This window comes from Phyllobates terribilis, unplaced genomic scaffold (genome assembly GCF_046119375.1).
Source record: "Phyllobates terribilis strain yellow unplaced genomic scaffold, ASM4611937v1 Scaffold_1__5_contigs__length_1240528914, whole genome shotgun sequence".
Classification (NCBI taxonomy): domain Eukaryota; kingdom Metazoa; phylum Chordata; class Amphibia; order Anura; family Dendrobatidae; genus Phyllobates; species Phyllobates terribilis.
The window spans coordinates 532,846,465-532,871,631 of NW_027362761.1; the positions used below are offsets into that span (position 1 = coordinate 532,846,465).

At 45.5% G+C, this 25,167-nt stretch overlaps 1 protein-coding gene across 1 annotated transcript in view; it reads left to right on the top strand.

Annotated features, from left to right (window-relative positions):
- LOC141270896 (granzyme A-like) overlaps positions 1-25,167 on the top strand; it is a 123,808-nt gene that overhangs the window by 67,153 nt on the left and 31,488 nt on the right. Inside the window, exons 2-4 of the mRNA XM_073681022.1 lie at positions 2,369-2,387; positions 6,114-6,249; positions 19,952-20,087. Coding sequence (XP_073537123.1) covers positions 2,369-2,387; positions 6,114-6,249; positions 19,952-20,087 — 291 coding nt within the window. The remainder of the gene's footprint in view (positions 1-2,368; positions 2,388-6,113; positions 6,250-19,951; positions 20,088-25,167) is intronic.

Sequence of the window (25,167 nt, forward strand, 5' to 3'; positions counted from 1 at the left end):
TGTGTGGTAGGGCTAAGTGAACTGTCCCTGGGTAGAATGGTTAAGAGAAATGTCCTTGGATAGTAGGGCTAAGAGAGCTGTCCATGGGTAGTAGAGCTAAGCGAGCTATCCCTGCATGGTAGGGCTAAGTGAACTCTTCCTGGGTAGTAGGGCTAATTGTAAGTCATCATTTGCTCTCCCCACCACTACTCCCACCTTCAATTCATCATTTGCTCTCCCCATCCCCACTCCCAGTTCATCATTTGCTCTCCGCAACCCCCACTCCCAATTCATCATTTTCTCTCTCCACTCCTAATTCATCATTTGCTCTCCTCACCCCCCACTACCAATTCATCATTTGCTCTCCCCCTATACTCCCAATTCATCATTTGCTCTGGGCTGGTATTCTGGCTCTCGTACATACCGACACGTACGCGATGATGTCATCGTGTACGCGCCATCACCAGCGTGTCACAGAAGAGGTGGAAGGACTCCCTTGAAGCTACAAGGCTGTTAAGTTTTGATGGCCATGAGAGCTCCAAGGCTCCCTGCGCTGAGATGCACTGGGGCCTGGTGAGCTGAAGCAAATAATGCCCTGGGGCCCAGTGAGCAGAAGCACAAGAGGGGAGGCCCGGACTTGTCCGGCACCCCCCTTTGTACTTCTGTTCACTGGGCCCCATACAGTATTAAAGGCAGTAATGCTCTGATGGTGGCCCTGCAGCAGCCAGTTGCACTAGCTTGCTTGTGGCAAGTGATTCTACCTACATTTTATGGTCTCCTCTGATTTTGTAAAGGCATGTGGTCTTTTTTTTCTTCTATTTAATTCTAAAAGGTCTGTTTATTTTTGGAATACTTGGCTTAATTGTCTACTCTAGACCTGGCCTGTGAGGTTTTTTCCAGGTGTCACCCTTTCGGAGTGATTACCTGGCTATTTAGCTGGCTGGCAATTATTAGAACATTGCCAGTTGTTGCTTTGCTCAAGTGGTGTGTGTTTGCTCAGTGCCATGATTTCTTATATTCTGATCTTTATTGACCGACTTTAAATTTGCCTTTCATCATCCATTTACCGAGCCCTTTGTAACACTAATGCCGGCATGGTCCCTCTTCCCCCTCCATGCAGGGACGCATGACAGTGCAGGAAATACAGGCTCTGATCGATGGTAATTGCATTACCGCGGTCAGAGCTCTGCGACATCATGCTGACAGGTGTCAGCATGATGCCACAGCTGTGACAGTGACTCACGGTAAAAAGCTAATGGGTCATAGGTGCCGGCTGATGGTACTACTACCACCATCAGCCGGCGCCTCCTGCCATAGGAAACAGCAAGCACAGGCGCCGCTGGATGGGAGCAGTAGTGTCCCATTCGCGGGCACCTGTGCTGTGCTGAGTGTAAAAAAAAATGTTAAAATTAGTAAAAATACTCACCTTACACCTAATCCCTGAAGCCCACGATCACCTGTAATAAAAGTAAAATAATAAACCAACCTCATCCTTACCTTTTCACCGCAGTCCAAATAATGAAGGTCCCAAGAAGATCCCATGAACAGAGCGGCCACATTTTATGTGACTGCTCTGTTCATATGCCGGCAATACACTGATTCTGGCAAATGAGGTCTGCACATGCGCAGTGAGTATTTTCCAACACATGCAATGAGTTGAACTCAATTCAACTCATTGAATGCATGGGCAAATACCATAAAAAATAAAATAAAAGAATCTGGCAAAAAATTTTGCTTTTTCATCATACAGCCAAAAAAAGTGGAATAAAATTCATTAAAAAACAGGTGTAAGTAAAAATGGTATAGTTGAAAACAGCATACTGCAAAAAAGCGGAAAAACATAAAAAAATAATATAAATGTTGGTATGGCTATAATCGTACTGACCCGAAGAATAAAGCTGTCTTATTAATTTTACCACATGGTGAACAGCATAAAAAAACCAAAAGAAAGCAATTCCTGAATTGTTAGTTTTTGTTCATTTTGTCTCACAAAAATTTAAATAGAAAGCAATCAAAAAATAATATGTGCCTGAAAATGGTACCATTAAAAACACCAACTCATCTTGCAAAAAACAAGTCCTCAGATGACTGTCGGCAGAAATATAGAAAAATTATAGCTCTAAAAATATGGAAATGCAAATAATGTTTTTTTGTAAATTAAGCATGCATAATAGCTCAGTCGGCCACAGTTTTGATCAAAATAGTGATAACTAAGTCCCCTATGTTACTTACATGTGCTGTTACTGTTTAATTACTTCAGGGTATATGTTCATTTTGTTTTCTTCTTGGGTTTGTTTTGTCTGTTATATGGCCATGGTGTGACTGTGCTCTTATACTTTGCACGTATACCAATTTATGCTCTGACTCATTTCTTTGGTTTTGCTTTTAGGAGTTTCATACGAACGAAAGTTCGTTTTAATCAATAGATCTTTGAATAATAATAAGTTCCACAATTGGATGTGTTTAAATAAAATGTTCCTGTGCTGAGATAATCTTATAAATGTTCCCCTGTGTAATGGCTGTGTCTGACCGTGTACGGAAGAAAGTCTGATCATACCACAGCTCCTGGGCAAGAGAGAAAGCAAAAGAGTATACAGACATTACAGCAGGGGAGGACGCAGGAGAGTATACAGACATTACATCACGGGATCACAGCTGATTCTTTTTGTGAGGTAAAGCATTTCCCTGCCTGTTTTTAAACAATGTTTTACTTCAAAGAAAGAATTATTTGCAATCCCATGCTGTAATGTCTGTATACTCTTTTGCGTCCTCCCCTTCCCAGGAGATGTGGTATGATCAGACCATGTCCCTGCATGGTCAGACACAGCCATTACACAGTACACAGCAGGGGCACATTTATAAGATTATCTCAGCACAGGAACATTTTATTAAAATACATCCAATTGTGGAAATTATTATTATTCCAAGAACTATTGACTAAAATGAACTTTTGTTAGTGGGAAAACCCCTTTAAATACCATTATTGTCAGTTGCCATCTTTGAAATCCTAACAGAGTGCACTACATAAAACATAGCTTTCTCATGAAGGTATTTATAAATATGTTTAATATATAAATGTGTATTATTTATTTATAACATTTCTCAGAATCCCTTCAAACTATTTTTATGCACCACGATCTATCAGTTTTACGCATATGTACAGTACAGACCAAAAGTTTGGACACACCTTCTCATTTAAAGATTTTTCTACATTTTCATGACTATGAAAATTGTACATTCACACTGAAGGCATCAAAACTATGAATTAACACATGTGGAATTATATACTTAACAAAAAAGTGTGAAACAACTGAAAATATGTCTTATATTCTAGGTTCTTCAATGTAGCCACCTTTTGCTTTGATGACTGCTTTGCACACTCTTGGCATTCTCTTGATGAGCTACAAGAGGTAGTCACCAGAAATGGTTTTCACTTCACAGGTGTGCCCTGTCAGGTTTAATAAGTGGGATTTCTTGCCTTATAAATAGGGTTGGGACCATCAGTTGTGTTGTGCAGAAGTCTGGTGGAAACACAGCTGATAGTCCTACTAAATAGACTGTCAGCTGCTTTTTTCTTGCCATAATACAAATTCTAAGTAAAGAAAAACGAGTGGTCATCATTACTTTAAGAAATGAAGGTCAGCCAGTGCGAAAAATTGGGAAAACTTTGAAAGTGTCCCCAAGTGAAGTTGCAAAAACCATCAAGCGCTACAAAGAAACTGGCTCACATGAGGACCACCCCAGGAAAGGAAGACCAAGAGTCACCTCTGCTTCTGAGGATAAGTTTATCCAAGTCACCAGCCTCAGAAATCGCAGGCTAACAGCAGCTCAGATTAGAGACCAGGTCAACGCCACACAGAGTTCTAGCAGCAGACACAACTCTTCAACAACTGTTAAGAGGAGACTTTGTGCAGCAGGCCTTCATGGTAAAATAGCTGCTAGGAAACCACTGCTAAGGACAGGCAACAAGCAGAAGAGACTTGTTTGGGCTAAAGAACACAAGGAATGGACATTAGACCAGTGGAAATCTGCTTTGGTCTCATGAGTCCAAATTTGAGATCTTTGGTTCCAACCACCGTGTCTTTGTGCGACGCAGAAAAGATGAACGAATGGACTCTACATGCCTGTTTCCCACTGTGAAGCATGGAGGAGGAGGTGTGATGGTGTGAGGGTGCTTTACTGGTGACACTGTTGGGGATTTATTCAAAATTGAAGGCATACTGAACCAGCATGGCTACCACAGCATCTTGCAGCGGCATACTATTCCATCCGGTTTGCGTTTAGTTGGACCATCATTTATTTTTCAACAGGACAATGACCCCAAACACACCTCCAGGCTGTGTAAGGCTATTTGACCAAGCAGGAGAGTGATGGGGTGCTACGCCTGATGACCTGGCCTCCACAGTCACCATACCTTAACCCAATCGAGATGGTTTGGGGTGAGCTGGACCGCAGAGTGAAGGCAAAAGGGCCAACAAGTGCTAAGCATCTCTGGGAACTCCTTCAAGATTGTTGGAAGATCATTTCCGGTGGCTATCTCTTGAAGCTCATCAAGAGAATGCCAAGAGTGCGCAAAGCAGTCATCAAAACAAAGGTGGCTACTTTGAAGAACCTAGAATAGAAGACATATTTTCAGTTGTTTCACACTTTTTTGTTAACTATATAATTCCACATGTGTTAATTCATACTTTTGATGCCTTCAGTGTGAATGTACAATTTTTATAGTCATGAAGATACAGAAAAATCTTTAAATGAGAAGGTGTGTCTAAACTTTTGGTCTGTACTGTATATGGATATATTGCTTGCTGCAAACAATTGTGCACCTGTTAAATATTAATTATGCATATTAATTTTTATTCTGAAGTACCCATACATTGCATAAGATTGCCTCAGCCTAGTGCTAGACATTCAGGCTATTCTTAGCTCAGTATAAGTTAGTGCCATATATGATGAACAGATGCTATGAGGGGCCTATATAACCCCTGTAAGACATAGGGAGGGAATCTCTTGCCACTACACACTACATCAGATGGAGGATCTACATGCTGAGGGAAACAGCTGACAAGGCCCAGACACATGGTCCATCCTGAGGCATGTGCTGGACACAGATAGACGCAACTTACCATTCAGTATCCCAGGAAAAGATGGTTGAATCTCAACTAATAAGCTAATTATGGACAAATGGACAATCACTTTGTAACTATTTCACCTATTTTATCTAATTACTGCAATTATTCTGTTTAATGGACAATCCAAGAATAAAGCGCTACATTTTTCGATAAGAATCGCACGACAAATCCAGGCTGCAGCTGAGGGTCCCTCTTCCGCTGGTGGCTGCTGAGTTGTGGGCGAGATTATTCTCCTACGTCACACCCGTTATCTACAGCGCGCTCTTCTTGTCCCCATTCATTGGTAAAGCGCGTGGTGAATGTTGGGTGTGTCGCAGGGTATAACCCCGACCCCAAACCCCGCAGCCACCGCGGGGCCCCCAGCGCTGAGTCACGCCTCACTTGTCGTGATGTCAGCCGGGGGTCACATGATGCCTGTGAGCGCCCACCGATAGCTCCATTCACAGGCATTATCAGCAACACAAGGTATTTACAAATATACATATGCCCACATTCTGAATACATTGGGCAACTTAAAAAAGTACTGGACAACCCGATATATTACTTGCTGCAAAAAACTGTGCTACGTAATATGTGAGGCAATAATTGCTTAATTGCATATTAATCTCCTACCTTCAATTCTGTTTATTATCAATTGGGACAACTAGTATATAGATTTAATAAGAGACAAGGGTCAGACGACAAGGAGTGGGAGCGTCACTTTGTTTTTTACTACTAGGGTGCCAACCCCTGTGACAAAGTAGCGAAAGACAAATTAGGGATACAATAAGTTTTTAAATATCACCTTTATCCCTCCCTACCTTACACTATATAATGTATATATATATTACACACATATACTGTGCTTTTTTATACTCCATTAATTTTGGGTGTGGGTGTTGTTCATAATTATAGGAATAAAAGTTATATTTTATAGGTCTTTTTTATTTTATTGATAGGGCTTTGCAGAATCATATGTCGTTTGATTATTTAGTACTAATTTACAATATTGATCCTTATCCACAGATGTCAGCATGGATATTATTGGAGGAAAAGAGGCCACTCCACACTCCAGACCATACATGGCTTTTATACAACCTGCATTATGTGGAGGGGCATTAATTAGACCAAAATGGATTTTAACTGCCGCTCATTGTAATGTGTAAGTATGTGCACCCTACCTGACAGTAGCACCAATACTTAGAGAAACCATACATGTTATTCTTCTCTAAGGTTATTTCAATCTCCAAACAATTTGACAGAATAAAACTACATTTTAACCTCTTCCCAACATTGAACGTACTAGTATGACCAATGCCGGGTTCTAATATATGGAACAGGTTCAAGAGGTCACGCCGCACCATATTCAGCTGATGTAAGCCATGTTATATAGTCAGCATCCACCTGTAACAGCAGCAATCGGAGATCTGATCAATGAGGTTAACACCTTATATGCCGATGTCAATGTATGAGCGGTCCGCTATCATAGAATCATAGAATAGTAGAGTTGGAAGGGACCCCCAGGGTCATCTGGTCCAACCCCCTGCTCAAAGCAGGATTCCCTAAATCATCTCAGACAGATGTCTGTCCATCCTCTGTTTGAATATGTCCACTTGTAGTGGCCGTTGCAGAGTATTGTACATCTGCCTCCTATTGATTTGAATAGGAGGCGGATGTGCAGTATCAAACCCGGCCTCTACAAGTAGACAGAGCAGCTTGGCAAGTGAGTACTTACTGCCGGCGGTTGCTGCCACCGACATCGATAATAGCTGATCGGCAGGGGTGCCGGGTGTCATACCCCAGCCGATCATACAGTACAGACCAAAAGTTTGGACACATCTTCTCATTTAAATATTTTTCTGTATTTTCATGACTATGAAAATTGTACATTCACACTGAAGGCATCAAAACTATGAAATAACACATGTGGAATTATATACTTAACAAAAAAGTGTGAAACAACTGAAAATATGTCTTATATTCTAGGTTCTTCAAAGTAGCCATCTTTTGCTTTGATGACTGCTTTGCACACTCTTGGCATTCTCTTGATGAGCTTCAAGAGGTAGTCACTGGAAATGGTTTTCACTTCACAGGTGTGCCCTGTCAGGTTTAATAAGTGGGATTTCTTGCCTTATAAATGGGGTTGGGACCATCAGTTGTGTTGTGCAGAAGTCTGGTGGATACACAGCTGATAGTCCTACTGAATAGACTGTTAGAATTTGTATTATGGCAAGAAAAAAGCAGCTAAGTAAAGAAAAGCAAGTAGCCATCATTACTTTAAGAAATGAAGGTCAGTCAGTGAGAAAAATTGGGAAAACTTTGAAAGTGTCCCCAAGTGCAGTTGCAAAAACCATCAAGCGCTACAAAGAAACTGGCTCACATGAGGACCCCCCAGGAAAGGAAGACCAAGAATCACCTCTACCTCTACTTCTGAGGATAAGTTTATCCGAGTCACCAGTCTCAGAAATCGCAGGTTAACAGCAGCTCAGATTAGAGACCAGGTCAATGCCACACAGAGTTCTAGCAGCAGACACATCTCTACAACAACTGTTAAGAGGAGACTTTGTGCAGCAGGCCTTCATGGTAAAATAGCTGCTAGGAAACCACTACTAAGGACAGGCAACAAGCAGAAGAGACTTGTTTGGGCTAAAGAAAACAAGGAATGGACATTAGACCAGTGGAAATCTGTGCTTTGGTCTGATGAGTCCAAATTTGAGATCTTTGGTTCCAACCACTGTGTCTTTGTGCGACGCAGAAAAGGTGAACGGATGGACCCTACATGCCCGGTTCCCACCGTGAAGCATGGAGGAGGAGGTGTGATGGTGTGAGGGTGCTTTGCTGGTGACACTGTTGGGGATTTATTGAAAATTGAAGGCATACTGAACCAGCATGGCTACCACAGCATCTTGCAGCGGCATGCTATTCCATCCGGTTTGCGTTTAGTTGGACCATCATTTATTTTTCAACAGGACAATGACCCCAAACACACCTCCAGGCTGTGTAAGGGCTATTTGACCAAGAGGGAGAGTGATGGGGTGCTACGCCAGATGACCTGGCCTCCACAGTCACCAGACCTGAACCCAATCGAGGTGGTTTGGGGTGAGCTGGACCGTAGAGTGAAGGCAAAAGGGCCAACAAGTGCTAAGCACCTCTGGGAACTCCTTCAAGATTGTTGGAAGACCATATCCGGTGACTACCTCTTGAAGCTCATCAAGAGAATGCCAAGAGTGTGTGACCAGCCCAGGGGATGGGGATGACTCGGGTACCCGGGCCTTTGCCTTGGGGATGTCGCGGTGGTCGGCTCTCGGGCCTGTACCCTGTGGACCTTCTTTAAAAGCGTTGATAGTTGTTACTGAGATATTAGGTTTATTAATTTTATAAAATTTCGTGACGACACCTGTGGCTTCCAGTGAGAATCACCAGCGCTGCGCAGTCCACTGAGGCCGGTGATAAGGCAGCTCGATGGTATAGCTCCCTACAGGTGGAGCTAGGCCTTAGGGCAGTGTATGAAGGGGGATGCAGGACAGAGGGGGCCCAGCCTGGTCAGAGCAAGAATAAGAGCACACACGAAAGTCACTTCAGTACCTTTTACTGATGGAAATTCAGACACGTCCCGGAGCACTGTAGGGTGAAGGGTGCATGTCAGGATCCTCCCCAATGAGCGGGTTTTGGGCCTCCTGTTTCTTGTCTCTGCGTAGTAAGTTTCTGACCTGCCTGGAGCTAGGCCTAACTTTGTCTCTGTCCTGCGCTGGCTGACCTTGTGGTAGGGCCTTTTCTTGAAGTGCACGCACCTTAGCTGCGGGCCTATGTATCTCCCGGCTCTGTTACGTATCAGCACTTTAGCAATCCTGGGACTTCTAGTTCTCCAGGGATTCCAGTTATATCTTACTGGGTCATAGAGATCCCGGTAAACTTCGGACCCGATGTCCGGTAAAACTTCGGGGTGAGCTAGTTAAGCTCCTCTGCCCCCTATGTACTAACTCTCTACTCGCCTTTGTCCTACTCGGGCCCTCATTAGGCTTTACACACTAACGGCAGCTTGCCGCGCTGCACCGATCTTATGGTGCCGGCACACCTAAAGCTCACTACTCTGAGCTACAACTGAGTCTGGACTGTGCTCCACTGCAGACTAACCTCTCTCAGGCTTCTTTACTGCAGGAACTCTCTCAACAGACTTGGCTCTCTGTCGACTCCAGTCTAGACTAACTGCTGCCTGGCTCCACCTTCCCTATTTATCTATCACTAACGGGCTCCCTCTGCTGGTCTGAGGTGGAAGATGGAGATGCGTGAATGGTTATGGGGGCCTCTTGTGGAGGAATCCATCAATGCACACTTCTAGGATCTGTGATACCAAGCGCAGCTGGGCGTCACATTCCCCCCTAGTTAAGCTCAGCACTCCCGGGCTGAAGTAGATTTTATAAAACAATAACAATAGGAATCATAAGCAATACAAGAACAATCTTCCCTTTATGGGAGGCACCAAGCTTAAACGTTACATAACAATAACAAATACTAAGCGTCCTCCGAATTCAAGTCTCTTGTGGTGAGGTTCCCAGCCAGGATATCCATCTCACAGGGTAGAGTACTTGGTGGTTTGAGGGACCTGTCCCAAACCCTCAACGTAGGCCCTGGGGTGGCTGCAGGGCATGAAGATCCCGAGTTGGACCTCCAATAGAGCCACTCCAAACAGGTTTTCCTTCTGAGGTCACCTAAAAGGGGCACTCCAGGGAGCGCAATTATATACAAAAGCAGTTTTTGGGCTGCACGCAGTCCTCAGCCTCGAAGTTCTTAGGTAAATAATAAAGAAATTAATAAGGTAAAGCACAAATTAATAAAGGCAGACATATGCACGAAAATACACAATTATACAATACATTTCAATTTTAATACACAATACCCCAGGGTTAACTATCTACACTTGTCAGTAGTTTAACTATTTTATTCAGTGTACCTGACAGGGGTTTTACCTCTCGTGCTACGTGCTGATCTGCATAGTACTGGTATGCGTGAAGTACTAGTAGGTGCACTACTTCCCAATGTGTCAGTACTAGGTGTGGAGGGGCTACATAACTGCATTGACCTCTCTGCTGGGCTAGCAAGCATACCATTGGCTGGGCCTTCTTGCTCTGCTCCTACTGGGGATCCTTCATCCGGGGGTACTTCCTGAGTTGGCTCTTCTGCAGCACTTACAGGTTCAACTTGCTGTGGAGGGTTTTCTGGCTGTTCGTAGAATTGGAGTACTGGGATGATTACTGCACCTCCTATTTGAGGCCAATCTGTTGGGAAATCTCCTAAGTCAGTGTGGATCACTGCTTCTTTAGATTCTTCCGGTTTGGTGAGAGGCACTCCTTCTTGGGTTTTCAGTAGGTTTGGACACAACTTTAGGTGGTCCCTGGACACTGTTGTAGACGTTTTTCCTCCATCCCGACTGATTAGCATGTCTTCTTATTGTCAAATTTCGAATTCAATACAGTGTAGGGTTCTTTTTCCCACTGATCATCAAGTTTATGGTTTCGTCTTTTCCTTTTCAATACTGTTTCACCAGGTGTGAAAGGTTCTGCGGGTGCATTTTGTTGTATTGTGCTTCTTGCTTTTCTCTCTCCCGAGTAAGACTGTCCTCGACACAAGCTTGTACTCTTCTGTACTGCTCTTGTCTGGTCTTGTCCCAGTCTTCAGTGGTCATATCAGCTTCAGGCTCAACAACACCAAGCTCCAGGTCCATGGGCAGCTTTCCTGGCCTTGCCCGCATGAGATATGCCGGAGTGCAATTGGTGGAACTTACTGGTATATGATTATACAGATCCACTAGGTCAGGTAGTAGGTCTGGCCACTGATTTCTCTCCTCAAGTGGTATGGTCTTTAGCAGGTCGATGATGATGTTGTTCATCTTTTCGCAGAGACCATTGGTTTGTGGGTGGTACGGTGTAGTTCTTATCTTTTTACACCCGTAGAGATGGCAGAACTACTTGAACAACTCAGACTCGAAGGCTGGGCATTGGTCCATCAGTACCTGCTAAGGATAACCATGGGGTCTACAGAAATACGCTTGGAACATCTTTGCTGCTGTCTCTGCCGTCAGGTCTTTGACGGGGGCGACCACCAGGAAATGTGAGTAGTGATCCACTATGGTCAGAGCATAGGAGTACCCTGAACTGCTGGGTGACAACTTAACATGATCCAGGGCCACGATCTCCAGGGGACGAGTCATCTTGATGGGTTGCAGGGGTGCCTTCTGGCTGCTGAAGTCTATTCTTCTTAAGCCACAGGGTCCACAGTCCCGGCACCACCTCTCAATGGAGCTGCGCATTCCAACCCAGTAAAATCGACACTTCAGCAGGGTCTCTAGCTTTTTCCAGCCAAAGTGCCCCGCCTGATCGTGGTAAGCTTCTAATACCATCTGGATGTCTGTCTTCGGGACCACTATCTGCCATACCATCTCATGGGTTTTTGGATTGACGTACCTCCGGCACAGCTTCTCACGGTAGATAAACAGCCGGCTCCGCTCGTTCCACAGCTGCTTTGCTTGGAGAGACGCTTCCTTCTCCAGGGAGGCACCTTCTTGGGTTATCAGCTCCTTAATGCGGCTGACAACCGGGTCACTGTCCTGGGTCTCTTTCCAGCTGTGGTGAGGCAGGGGGTTTAACGTCTTTCCACGCTGCCTCCTTGAGGCTCGTTGCTTGTGGATCATCCCATTCCAGTGAAAGGCAGGTAGCTCAATCTCTTCCAGGTCATCCACTTCTTCTTCTGTGTCTGACTGGTGAGGCATCCTAGACAGGGCATCGGAGTTGGCATTCTTGCGGCCCGCCCGGTATTTAATTGTAAATTGGTAGTTTGACAGCCGAGCCATCCATCGTTGTTCCAGTGCCCCCAACTTTGCTGTTTCAAGATGGGTCAAGGGGTTGTTATCAGTAAAGGCAGTGAACTTACTGGAGGCCAGGTAGTGTTTAAACCTTTCAGTAATGGCCCAGACTAAGGCCAGGAACTCCAACTTAAAGCTGCTATAGTTCTCTGGGTTTCTCTCAGTCGGGCGGAGCTTCCTGCTTGTGACTAGCCCAGGGGGATGGGGATTACTCGGTTACCCGGGCGTTTAGCCTTAAGGATGTCGAGGTGGTCAGCTCCCGGGCCCGTACCCTGGGGTCCCTCTTTAAAAGCGTTAATAGTTGTTTATTTTATAAAAGTTCGTGACGCCACCTGTGGCTTCTAGTGAGGATCACCAGTGCTGCGCAGTCCACTGAGGCCGGTGATAAGGCAGCTCGATGGTATGGCTCCCCACAGGTGGAGCTAGGCCTCAGGGCAGTGTATCAAGGGGAATGCAGGACAGGCGAGACCCAGCCGGGTCAGAGCAAGAACAGGGACAGACACGATAGTCACTTCAGTACCTTTTACTGATGGAAATTCAAGCACGTCCCGGAGCGCTGTAGGGTGAAGGGTGCATGTCAGGATCCTCCCCAATCAGCAGGTTTTGGGCCTCCTGTTTCTTGCTTCTGCGTAATAAGTTTCTGACCTGCCTGGAGCTAGGCCTAACATTGTCTCTGTCCTGCGCTGGCTGACCTTGTGGTAGGGCCTTTTCTTGGAGTACTCGCACCTTAGCTGCGGGCCTATGTGTCTCCTGGCTCTGTTACGTATCAGCACTTTAGCGATCCTGGGACTTGTAGTTCCCCAGGGATTCCGTTTATATCTTACTGGGTCATACAGATCCCGGTAAACTTCGGACTCGGTGTCCGGTAAAAGCTTCGGGGTGAACTAGTTAAGCTCCTCTGCCCCCTATGTACTAACTCTCCACTCGCCTTCAGCCTACTCAGGCCCTCACTAGGCTATACACACTAACGGCAGCGTGCCGTGCTTCACCGATCTTATGGCGCTGGCACACCTTAAGCTCACTACTCTGAGCTACAACCGAGTCTTGGTCTAGATAAGCTCCACTGCAGGATAGCAATTGCAGGAGCTGGAACAGGCTTTTGTCCTCTGAGGTAACTCCTCTCAGGCTGTACTGGACTCACTGCTAAACCAGAATAGATTAGACTCACAACTGACTGCTGCCTGGCTCCACCTTCCCTATTTATCTATCCCTAAAGGGCTCCGTCTGGTGGTCTGAGGTGGAAGGTGGAGATGTGGGAATGGTTATGGGGGCCTCTTGTGGAGGAATCCATCAATGCACTCTTCCAGGATCTGTGATACCAAGCGCAGCTGGGCGTCACATTCCCCCCTAGTTAAACTCAGCACTCCCGGGCTGAAGTACATTTTATATAACAATAACAATAGGAAACATAAGCAATGCAAGAACAGTCTTCCCTTTATGGGAGGCACCAATCTTAAACATTGCATAACAATAACAAATGCAGAGTGTCCTCAGAATAAAAGTCTCTTGTGGTGAGGTTCCCATACAGGATGTCCATCTCACAGGGTAGAGTACTTGGTGATTTTGAGGGAGCTGTCCTAAACCCTCAACGTAGGCCCTGGGGTGGCTGCAGGGCATGTAGATCCTGAGTTGGACCTCCATTAGAGCCACTCCAGACAGGTTTTTCTTCTGAGGTCACCTAAAAGGGGCACTCCAAGGAGCGCAATTATATACAAAAGCAGTTTTTGGGCTACACATAGTCCTCATCCACGAAGTTTTTAGGTATGCCATAAAGGAAATTAATGAGGTTAAGCACAAATTAATAAAGACATACATTCAAGAAAGTACATAATAATACAGTACATTTCAATTTAATACACAATACCCCAGGGGTAACTATCTACACTTGTCGGAAGTTTAACTGTTTTATTCAGTGTACCTGACAGGGGTTTTACCTCTCGTGCTACGTACTGATCTGCATAGTACCGGTTTACGTGAAGTACTAGTAGGTGCACTACTCCCCAATGTGTCAGTACTAGGTGTGGAGGGGCTACATGACTGTATTGACCTCACTACTGGACTAGCAAGCATACCATTGGCTGGGCCTTCTTGCTCTGTTCCTACCGGGGATCCTTCTTCCGGGGATTCTGCTTGAGCAGGCACTTCTGCAGCACTTATAGGTTCCTCTTGCTATGGGTAGAAGGTAATTACAGGGATGACTACTGCTCCTCCTAGTTGGGGCCAATCTGCTGGGAAGTCTCCTAAGTCAATGTGGATCACTGCTTCTTTAGGTTCTTCCTGGATTGTGAGAGGTACTTTTTCTTGGGGTTTCAGTAAGTCTGGACACAACTTTAGGTAGTCCCTGGACACTGTAGCAGACGTTCTTCCTCCATCTCGACTGATTATACAAGTCTTCTTCGTGTCAAACCTTGACGGTAACACAGTGTAGGGGTCTTTTTCCCACTGGTCATCAAGTTTGTGGTTGCGTCTTTTCCTTTTCAAGACTGTTTCACCAGGTGTGAAGGGTTCTGCGGGTGCGTTTTTGTTATATTGCGCATCCTGCTTTTCTCTCACCCGAGTGAGACTGTCCTCGACACAGGCTTGTACTCTTCTGTACTGCTCTTGTCTGGTCTTGTCCCAGTCCTCAGTGGTCATATCAGCTTCAGGCTCAACAACACCAAGCTCCAGATCCATGGGCAGCTTTCCTGGCCTTGCCCGCATGAGATATGCCGGAGTGCAGTTGGTGGAACTTACTGGTATATGATTATACAGATCCACTAGGTCAGGTAGTAGGTCTGGCCACTGATTTCTCTCCTCAAGTGGTATGGTCTTTAGCAGGTCGATGATGATGTTGTTCATCTTTTCGCAGAGACCATTGGTTTGTGGGTGGTACGGTGTAGTTCTTATCTTTTTACAACCGTACAAATGGCAGAACTCCTTGAACAACTCAGCCTCAAAGGCCGGGCCTTGGTCCGTCAGCACCTGCTGAGGATAACCATGGGGTCTACAGAAATACGCTTGGAACGTCTTTGCTGCTGTCTCTGCCGTCAGGTCTTTGACGGGGGCGACCACCAGGAAACGTGAGTAGTGATCCACCATGGTCAGAGCATAGGAGTACCCTGATCTGCTGGGGGAGAGCTTGACATGGTCCAGGGCCACGATCTCCAAGGGTCAAGTCGTCTTGATGGGTTGTAGGGGCGCCTTCTGGCTGCTGAAGTCTTTTCTTCTTAAGCCACAGGGTCCACAGTCCTGGCACCACCTCTCAATGGAGCTGTGCATTCCAACCCAGTAGAATCAACACTTCAGCAGGGTCTCTAGCTTTTTCCAGCCAAAGTGCCCCGCCTGATCGTGGTAAGCTTCTAATACCATCTGGATGTCTGTCTTCGGGACCACTATCTGCCATACCATTTCATGGGTTTTTGGATTGATGTACAGTACCTCCGACACAGCTCCTCACGGTAGATAAACAGCCGGCTTCTCTCGTTCCACAGCTGCTTTGCTTGGAGAGACGCATCCTTCTCCAGGGAGGCACCTTCTTGGGTTATCAGCTCCTTCATACGGCTGACAACCAGGTCACTGTCCTGGGTCTCTTTCCAGCTGTGGTGAGGCAGGGGGTTTAACGTCTTTCCACGCTGCTTCCTGGAGGCTTGTTGCTCATGTATCATCCCACTCCGATGAAAGGCAGGTAGCTCTATCTCTTCCAGGTCATCCACTTCTTCTTCTGTGTCTGACTGGTGAGGCATCCTAGACAGGGCATCGGCGTTGGCGTTCTTGCGGCCCTCCCTGTATTTAATCGTAAATTGGTAGTTTGACAGCCGAGCCATCCATCGTTGTTCCAGTGCCCCCAACTTGGCTGTCTCAAGATGGGTCAAGGGGTTGTTATCAGTGAAGGCAGTGAACTTACTGGAGGCCAGGTAGTGTTTAAACCTTTCAGTGATGGCCCAGACCAGGTGCAGGAACTCCAACTTAAAGCTACTATAGTTCTCTGGGTTTCTCTCGGTCGGGCGGAGCTTCCTGCTTGCGTATGCGATCACTTTCTCTTGGCCATTCTGCTTCTGACTTAGAACAGCGCCCAGACCTTCATTGCTGGCATCTGTATACAGCAGGAACGGTTGGCTGTAGTCAGGGTAGGCTAGGATTTCATCACTTGTCAGGATCTCCTTCATCTCCTGAAACCACTCGGCTTGCTCCTTACCCCAGTGGAATGGGGGTTTTTTGCCTTTGGGGGACTGCCCTACCAGGAGATCTTGCAGAGGAGCTGCTTTATTAGTGTAGTCCTTTACAAACCTCCGGTAGTATCCTACTAGTCCCAAGAACTGACGCACCTCCTTGAGTTTTTTCGGCTCCGGCCACTTCTGGATGGCTGTGACTTTCTCCGGGTCTGGTGCGACCCCTTCCGGACTGACAATGTGCCTCAGGTACTGTACCTTTCTCTTGAGCAGGTGGCACTTTGAGGGTTTCAACTTCATCCCGTACCGGGACAGTGACTCAAATACCTCTGCCAGGTGTTTCAAGTGGTCCTCGTATGTTCTGGAGTACACTATTACATCGTCCAGGTAAAGTAACACAGTCTCGAAGTTGCGGTGTCCCAGGCAGCACTCCATCAATCTCTGGAACGTTCCGGGGGCATTGCAGAGTCCAAACGGCATACTGTTGAACTCGCAGAGTCCCATCGGGGTGGTGAAGGCCGTCTTCTCCCGATCCTCCTCAACCACAGCTACTTGCCAGTACCCACTAGTGAGGTCAAGGGTGGAAAAGTAATTTTCAGACTTTAAGGCAGCTAGGGACTCCTCTATGCGTGGTAAAGGGTATGCATCCTTATGTGTAATGCGATTTACTTGACGGTAATCTACACACATTCTCATGCTCCTGTCCTTTTTCCTAATCAGCACTAGGGGAGCTGCCCAGGGACTACAACTATCCCTTATTACTCCCGCCTTCCTCATGTCATGCAGCATTTCTTTTGCCTTCTGGTAGTGAGCTGGGGGTATAGGCCTATAACGTTCTTTGATTGGGGAATGGTTGCCTGTGGGGATATGATGTTGAACCCCCTTAACCCTCCTGAAGTCAAGTTGATGTTTACTGAACACCTGCGAGTATTCTTGAACCACCCGGTGTACACCCTGTTTTTGATGGGCAGGAGTAGTGTATGTCCCAACATGGAGCTGTTGACACCAATCCTCCACCTGGGTTGCAGGGTCATTATCCTCCACTTCATCTGGTGAGGTTAAGGACTCTGCCTCGTGAATGCACTTGTTATTGACAGCATGTAATTTGGCAACAGTGGCATAACGTGGCAGTTTGACCTCATCTTCCCCTAAATTGAGAAGACGGACGGGCACTCTCCCATTATGTACATCTGCCACTCCCCTGGCGGTTAAGAGCGTGGGTCTGTACTCGGACCAAAGGGGTTCTACTACCGCCTGATAGCTCTGTCCTCTAAGACCTATAGCAGCTCTACACCAGATGAGCATTTCACTCATTGGGGGGATGACAATGGGTATGGGGTCTGTTACCCGTACGTTACCGATTTCACCGTCTGTTAACCTTACTTGCTGTTGATACATCAGGACTCGGATCTCCCTCTGCAGTGCCCTCCTCTATCACGGCCTGGCAGTGTCGGCTATCTGTCGGAGCAAGAACACAACTTCTCCCAAACAGTTACCAACAATGTTAGTGCCTAGTACCATATACGGGTTGGTGTCATCAGGATTAGTCTCTATTACAATTAGTCCCTGGTCCTTCAGCTCCACTCTCCCCACCTTTACAGTCACATACTTAACCCCGAGTAGGTTAAGGGGGAGTCCATTTGAGGCATAAACCGAAAGATTTGGAGCTGGCGGACGTAGGTCGTCCATGGACCAGAACCTCTTGTAGAGGACGTCAGGCATGATGGTTACCTGAGATCCTGTGTCCAGCAGAGCATGCGTCGGGATCCCGTCCAGTACAATGGACAGGAAAGGTCTTCCTCCGACGAACCTGTTGTACCAGTCTGATGGGCCTGGTGAGTTTACTCCTGTGTGTCAGCCCTCGGACCACATATCTTCCGTTTGAATCCAGATAGGGTATCTGCTTTGCCGTTGTACTGGGGGAGCCACTTTGCTTCAGGAATGTACGGTAAAGTCATAGGAATGACAGGTGTTACAGGCGCTGCTGGTGGAGCGGCGGCTTCGGCCTGCTCATCATCGGGCGTGGGTTGAACCTCAGGAACGTTGGCCGGCATGTCGGCATTCTGCTGTTCGTTGGATATCTTGGCGCCCCCTAGTTAACCGTGGCCTACTTTCTAGTTTTTTCTTCCGGTAGGCCGCAGCTCCGCAGGTGATGGTTGTCTTCAGGACCTTGCGTCGCTGGCGTTCTACGTCAGAGCGTTCAGCGATGCTCCTTACAGAACCTGGCGCTCCCCGATTTGACGTCGAGGATTGGGGCGTGTCCGGGGCTTCGCGCTCTTTTGCAGGTACGCCCCTAAATTTCCCGTGGTTACGCCCTTCTTCTCGCTCGGCTGCCCAACAATGGCGGCAACCTTCACCACAACTTTACGTACACAGTTCAGAATAAAGGCGCACAGTACCCGGTGTAAACGGGCATAACACTTAGTCGTTGCAGCGGGCACGTGATCCTGTTCGTGACGCCAGTTAGAGATGACTAGCCCAGGGGGATGGGGATTACTCGGTTACCCGGGCCTTTAGCCTTAAGGATGTTGCTGTGGTTGGCTCCCGGGCCCGTACCCTGGGGTCCCTCTTTAAAGCGTTAATAGTTGTTTATTTTATAAAAGTTCGTGACGCGACCTGTGGCTTCTGGTGAGGATCACCAGCGCTGCGCAGTCCACTGAGGCCGGTGATAAGGCAGCTCGATGGTATGACTCCCCACAGGTGGAGCTAGGCCTCAGGGCAGTGTATCAAGGGGAATGCAGGACAGGCGAGACCCAGCCGGGTCAGAGCAAGAACAGGGACAGACACGAAAGTCACTTCAGTACCTTTTACTGATGGAAATTCAGGCACGTCCCAGAGCACTGTAGGGTGAAGGGTGCATGTCAGGATCCTCCCCAATGAGCGGGTTGGGGGCCTCCTGTTTCTTGCTTCTGCGTAGTAAGTTTCTGACCTGCCTTGAGCTAGGCCTAACTTTGTCTCTGTCCTGCGCTGGCTGACCTTGTGGTAGTGCCTTTTCTTGGAGTACACGCACCTTAGCTGCGGGCCTATGTGTCTCCTGGCTCTGTTACGTATCAGCACTTTAGCGATCCTGGGACTTGTAGTTCTCCAGGGATTCCGGTTATATCTTACTGGGTCATAGAGATCCCGGTAAATTTCGGACTCGGTGTCTGGTAAAACTTCAGGGTGAGCTAGTTAAGCTCCTCTGCCCCCTATGTACTAACTCTCCACTCGCCTTCGGCCTACTCGGGCCTGGAGGTTCTGGAGTGGCCATCTCAGTCTCCTGACCTCAATATCATTGAGCCACTCTGGGGAGACCTCAAGAGAGTAGTTTATGCTAGACAGCCCAGGAATTTACAGGAACTTGAGGCTTTTTGCCAAGAAGAATGGGCAGCTTTACCATCTGAGAAAATAAAGAACCTCATCCACAACTACCACAAAAGACGTCAAGCTGTTATTGATGTTAAAGGGGCAATACATGGTATTAAGAACTGGGGTATGTGAACTTTTGATTAGGGTCATTTGGATGTTTTTGATTGTCATTAAGATTTAAAAAGAGAAAACACAGTAGATTGACAATAAATTACTTTACCCAACCAATATCCATGAGTGGAGAAAAAGTTTTTTCGTTATCATTCATAGTCTCTGAAACAAGGCCAAGAAAGCAAAAATTCTGCAGTGGTATGTAAACTTTTGAGCACAACTGTATGTAGATGGAAAAAGAATTTTTTTATGGTTTTCAAAAGAATGGGAGGAAAAAAAACAAAAAATGGAAAAAATGGACATAATAGAAGGGGTTAAAAAGTGATTATTGATCAACCGAGCCTTTATTTTTTAACAAAATTGTTCTACAGAGGTGATTTTCAATATTTTATTTTCAGTAACTCTACTTCATATGCCATACTGGGTGCTCATAGGCTGGATGATACTCATAAGCAGGTGTTGAGAATTAAACAAGGCATTAAGCATCCCAATTTCAAGTGGGGTATCTGGATCAATGACCTTCAACTTTTAGAGGTAAGAATAAAAACAAGGAGATGAAACATAGGATGTAAATAAAGGCTGAAACCATAACTGTAAAATGCGGTCAATCTCATGTACCAGAGAAATATTTATATGATGCCAGCATTTGTTATGGGTGCACCAAGTAGATGTCAACTGTAATGCAGAGATGTTCAGTCACACAATGTGGTAAAGAGGCAGTGACCCAGGTTAGTCCAACTTAAAAGTCTTTATTTTGGCAACTCACAATAATAAAGCAATCGTTATCCTCCGGTCATCCATAACACTCCGTATGGGTGACTACACCACCGTATCTCTCGTGGGTGCATCAGTGGCTTTGTTATCTCTGGCTTTGGCCTGTGTTCAGTCTCACACACCCCTGTGTTGCAGAGCGCTCCTGCTCTGAAGCTTGTAAACCAAACACTGACACACCCATACCTAAACTGAAAGTTTAAATGTGAATCATGAACATGAGCCACCTGGAGTGAAGGGAGAGACCCGCTCTACTACCATCCTGCAAATCTCTCCAAAAATAAAAGCCCTTGTCAGGTTTTCTACTTGGTCAAATAGTTTGACCAAATCTCAACTCTCTTTTATTTTGCATTGTAACCACAGCTATGGCTGTAATTACACTGCACTCCAGCTGGTTCAATATACCTCTATACGCATCTAGGGTCCTTGCATATGATTTCCCTCACTGTCTCACACAACCTACTTTCCATCTTCTTAAAAGTCACCATATTTAATACAACTTGATGATGTTTTGTTTGAGCACATATTTTGGATAACCTGAGTCATGTCATGTATACTATTGATAATTCTTACTATCTAGAACAGGGATGTCAAACTCAAATACACAGAGGGCCAAAATGAAAAACTTGGACAAAGTCGGGGGCCAACCAGTATACAGAACAATGTACCCCACATAGTCCTCCATACGGAATAATGGGCCCCACATAATTCTCCATACAGAGTAATGGGCCCCACATAGTCCTCCATATAGAATAATGGGCCCTCATATAGTGTTCAATACAGAATAATTGACCCCACATAGTCCTCCATACAGAATAATGGACCCCACATAGTCCTCCATACAGAATAATGGGCACACATAGTCCTCCATATAGAATAATGGACCCCCACATAGTCCTCCATATAGAATAATGAGCCCCACATAGTCCTCCATACAGTATAATGGACCCCACAGAGTCCTCCATACTGAAAAATGGACCCCACATAGTCCTCCATGCAGAATAATGGGCACACATAGTTCTCCATATAGAATAATGGACCCCCACATAGTCCTCCATATAGAATAATGAGCCCCACATAGTCCTCCATACAGTATAATGGACCCCACAGAGTCCTCCAAACAGAAAAATGGACCCCACATAGTCCTCCATACAGAATAATGGCCCCAAATACTGATGGTGGTTCTGGTGTCGGCAAACAAAACCACCCTGCAGGCCAGATTTGGCCCACAGGCCAGAGTTAGACATGTATAGTCTAGAAGTAAGAAATCCTAACAAGTCATGAGCGAACATGATCGTTACTTGAGATTTACGAGCATGCTCAGGTATTTTCTGAGGATCTTCAGCGTGCTCAGGTGATATGTTTGAATCACTCCGAGCACATGATTTGCGACTGTTTGACAGCTTTAATACAATGTGAGGAATGCTAGTTTCTTAGGCATTCCTCACATGTAATCCTGGAAAGCGTCTACATATCCCAGTGATCCTGAGATTATTTTTTCATGACACATTGTATTTAATGTAAGTGGTGAATTTAGTTTTTTATGATTTCTATTTATTTTTGAAAATATACAGCTCTGGCAAAAATTAAGAGACCAATGCAAAATTTTCATTTTCCCTGATTTTTCTCTTTATAGGTACAGTACAGACCAAAAGTTTGGACACACCTTCTCATTTAAAGATTTTTCTGTATTTTCATGACTATGAGAATTGTACATTCACACTGAAGGCATCACAACTATGAATTAACACATGTGGAATTATATACTTACCAAAAAAGTGTGAAACAACTGAAAATATGTCTTATATTCTAGGTTCTTCAAAGTAGCCACCTTTTGCTGTGATGACTGCTTTGCACACTCTTGGCATTCTCTTGATGAGCTTCAAGAGGTAGTCACCGGAAATGGTTTTCACTTCACAGGTGTGCCCTGTCAGGTTTAATAAGTAGTATTTCTTGCCTTATAAATGGGGTTTGGACCATCAGTTGTGTAGTGCAGAAGTCTGGTGGATACACAGCTGATAGTCCTACTGAATAGACTGTTAGAATTTGTATTATGGCAAGAAAAAAGCAGCTAAGTAAAGAAAAAAGAGTGGCCATCATTACTTTAAGAAATGAAGGTCAGTCAGTCTGAAAAATTGGGAAAACTTTGAAAGTGTCCCCAAGTGCAGTTGCAAAATCCATCAAGCGCTACAAAGAAACTGGCTCACATGAGAACCGCCCCAGGAAAGGAAGACCAAGAGTCACCTCTGCTTCTGAGGATAAGTTTATCCGAGTCACCAGCCTCAGAAATCGCAGATTAACAGCAGCTCAGATTAGAGACCAGGTCAATGCCGCACAGTTCTAGCAGCAGACACATCTCTTCAACAACTGTTAAGAGGAGACTTTGTGCAGCAGGCCTTCATGGTAAAATAGCTGCTAGGAAACCACTGCTAAGGACAGGCAACAAGCAGAAGAGACTTGTTTGGGCTAAAGAACACAAGGAATGAACATTAGACCAGTGGAAATCTGTGCTTTGGTCTGATGAGTGCAAAATTGAGATCTTTGGTTCCAACCTCCGTGTCTTTGTGCGACGCAGAAAAGGTGAACGGATGGACTCTACATGCCTGGTTCCCACCGTGAAGCATGGAGGAGGAGGTGTGATGGTGTGGGAGTGCTTTGCTGGTGACACTGTTGGGGATTTATTCAAAATTGAAGGCATACTGAACCAGCATGGCTACCACAGCATCTTGCAGCAGCATGCTATTCCATCCGGTTTGCGTTTAGTTGGACCATCATTTATTTTTCAACAGGACAATGACCCCAAACACACCTCCAGGCTGTGTAAGGGCTATTTGACCAAGAAGGAGAGTGATGGGGTGCTACGCCAGATGACCTGGCCTCCACAGTCACCAGACCTGAACCCAATCCAGAGTGAAGGCAAAAGGGCCAACAAGTGCTAAGCATCTCTGGGAACTCCTTCAAGATTGTTGGAAGACCATTTCCGGTGACTACCTCTTGAAGCTCATCAAGAGAATGCCAAGAATGTGCAAAGCAGTTATCAGAAAAGGTGGCTACTTTGAAGAACCTAGAATATAAGACGTATTTTCAGTTGTTTCACACTTTTTTGTTAAGTATATAATTCAACATGTGTTAATTCATAGTTTTGATGCCTTCAGTGTGAATGTACAATTTTCATAGTCATGAAAATACAGAAGAATCTTTAAATGAGAAGGTGTGTCCAAACTTTTGGTCTGTATTGTATATTTTTGAGTAAAATATACATTGTTGTTTTAGTCCATAAAATACTGACAACATGTCTCCGAAATTCAAAGCTAAAAAATTTGTATTTATTTGCAGCAAATGAGAAATCGTTAAAATAATAAAAAAGAAACAGTGCTTTCAGACCTCAAATTACTCATGTTTTAACTCTGGAACAGTTCAGAAATCAATATTTGGTGGACTAACTATGATTTTTAATCCCAGCTTTCATGCGTCTTGGCTGCTTGCCACCAGTCTCTCCGTGCTTTCCAATAGAAAACTGTTCAGTTGTCTCTTAATTTTTGCCAGAGCTATATATTGTAATTTTCACACTTTTGAAGCATCCTTTTATTTTGTTAGGATTTTAAAAGGATTTTTAATATTATTTAACAAAATGTACAAAATATATTTTTATATTAGAGCACTTCAAACTTCAAACATTCAAAGAAAATGAACCTTACAGTTTTTTATGCAATTGCTCCTGATTGTGGCTGCACCCCAAATGTGCTCAAAACTGCTGTTTGGGCACACATGGCTTGAAAGGGAAGGAGCGCTATATCGCTTTTGGAGCACAAATTTAGCTGGAACAGATTGCGAACACAATGTTGCATTTGCAGAGCCTCTGAGGTGCCAAAACAGCAGAATTCCCCTTGCAAAAGTGACCCCATTTAAAACTAATTCTCTTAAAGGCTTCCTATAGGGGTGTGATGAGCATCGTGAACCCACAGGTGCTTCACAGAATTTTATAACATTGTACCGTGAAGACAAAAAATTATTTTTGTTTACACTAAAATTTTGATTGTGCCCCAATTTTTCATTGTCACATGGGGTATCAAAAGAAAAAGAACCACTTCATTTATAAAGCAATTTCTCCTTCCAACAAATGTGGTTGTAAACTGCTGTTCGGACTACTGCAGAACTCAAAAGGGAAAGAGCACTGTAACATACCTGGCGGCGTTCTTGCATAGGGCACCATCTCCCTCTATGCAAGATCGCAAACTTGATCATCAGTCCAGTCTGCTAGCCTGGCTTCTTTCCATGCTGTCTGCTTGCCTCTGTTCTGGCTGCTAAGGGCGGCGGCCCGGTCACTTCCTGTTTCTTGTAGCTGCTGTGGGCACACCCCTAATGTGTCCTCAGCCTATTGCTGTCAGTCACTGGATATTTAAACCAGCTTCACCTGGAAGCTGATGCCTGAGCAACTTTAACATTCAGTGTGCTCATTGACTCTGAATGTGCCAGGTCCTGTTCTGTTTTCCCTGCCTGTCCGCCTTCCTGGAGGCTGTATTTCCAGGCCTGTCTGAAGACGCTCCTAGCCTGTTCGTCCTGCCTTCTAGGGGCCGCATACCTAGATCTGTTATCTGTGTTTTCTTGCCTGCCTGTCCGCCTTCCTGGAGGCTGTATTCCCAGGCCTGTCTGAACACGCTCCTAGCCTGTTCGTTTTTGCCTCTGGGGGCCGTACTCCCAGGCTCGTTCCTGTATTTCGCTGCAGTAACAGTTCCTGTCTGAACTGTCTCCTTACCTGTTGCTTGTTTTGTCCCTATGTCTGTTTCCTCCCTTTTGCTGCAGTGTCTGAACCAGCACTTGGCTATACCTAGGCTCGTTCCTG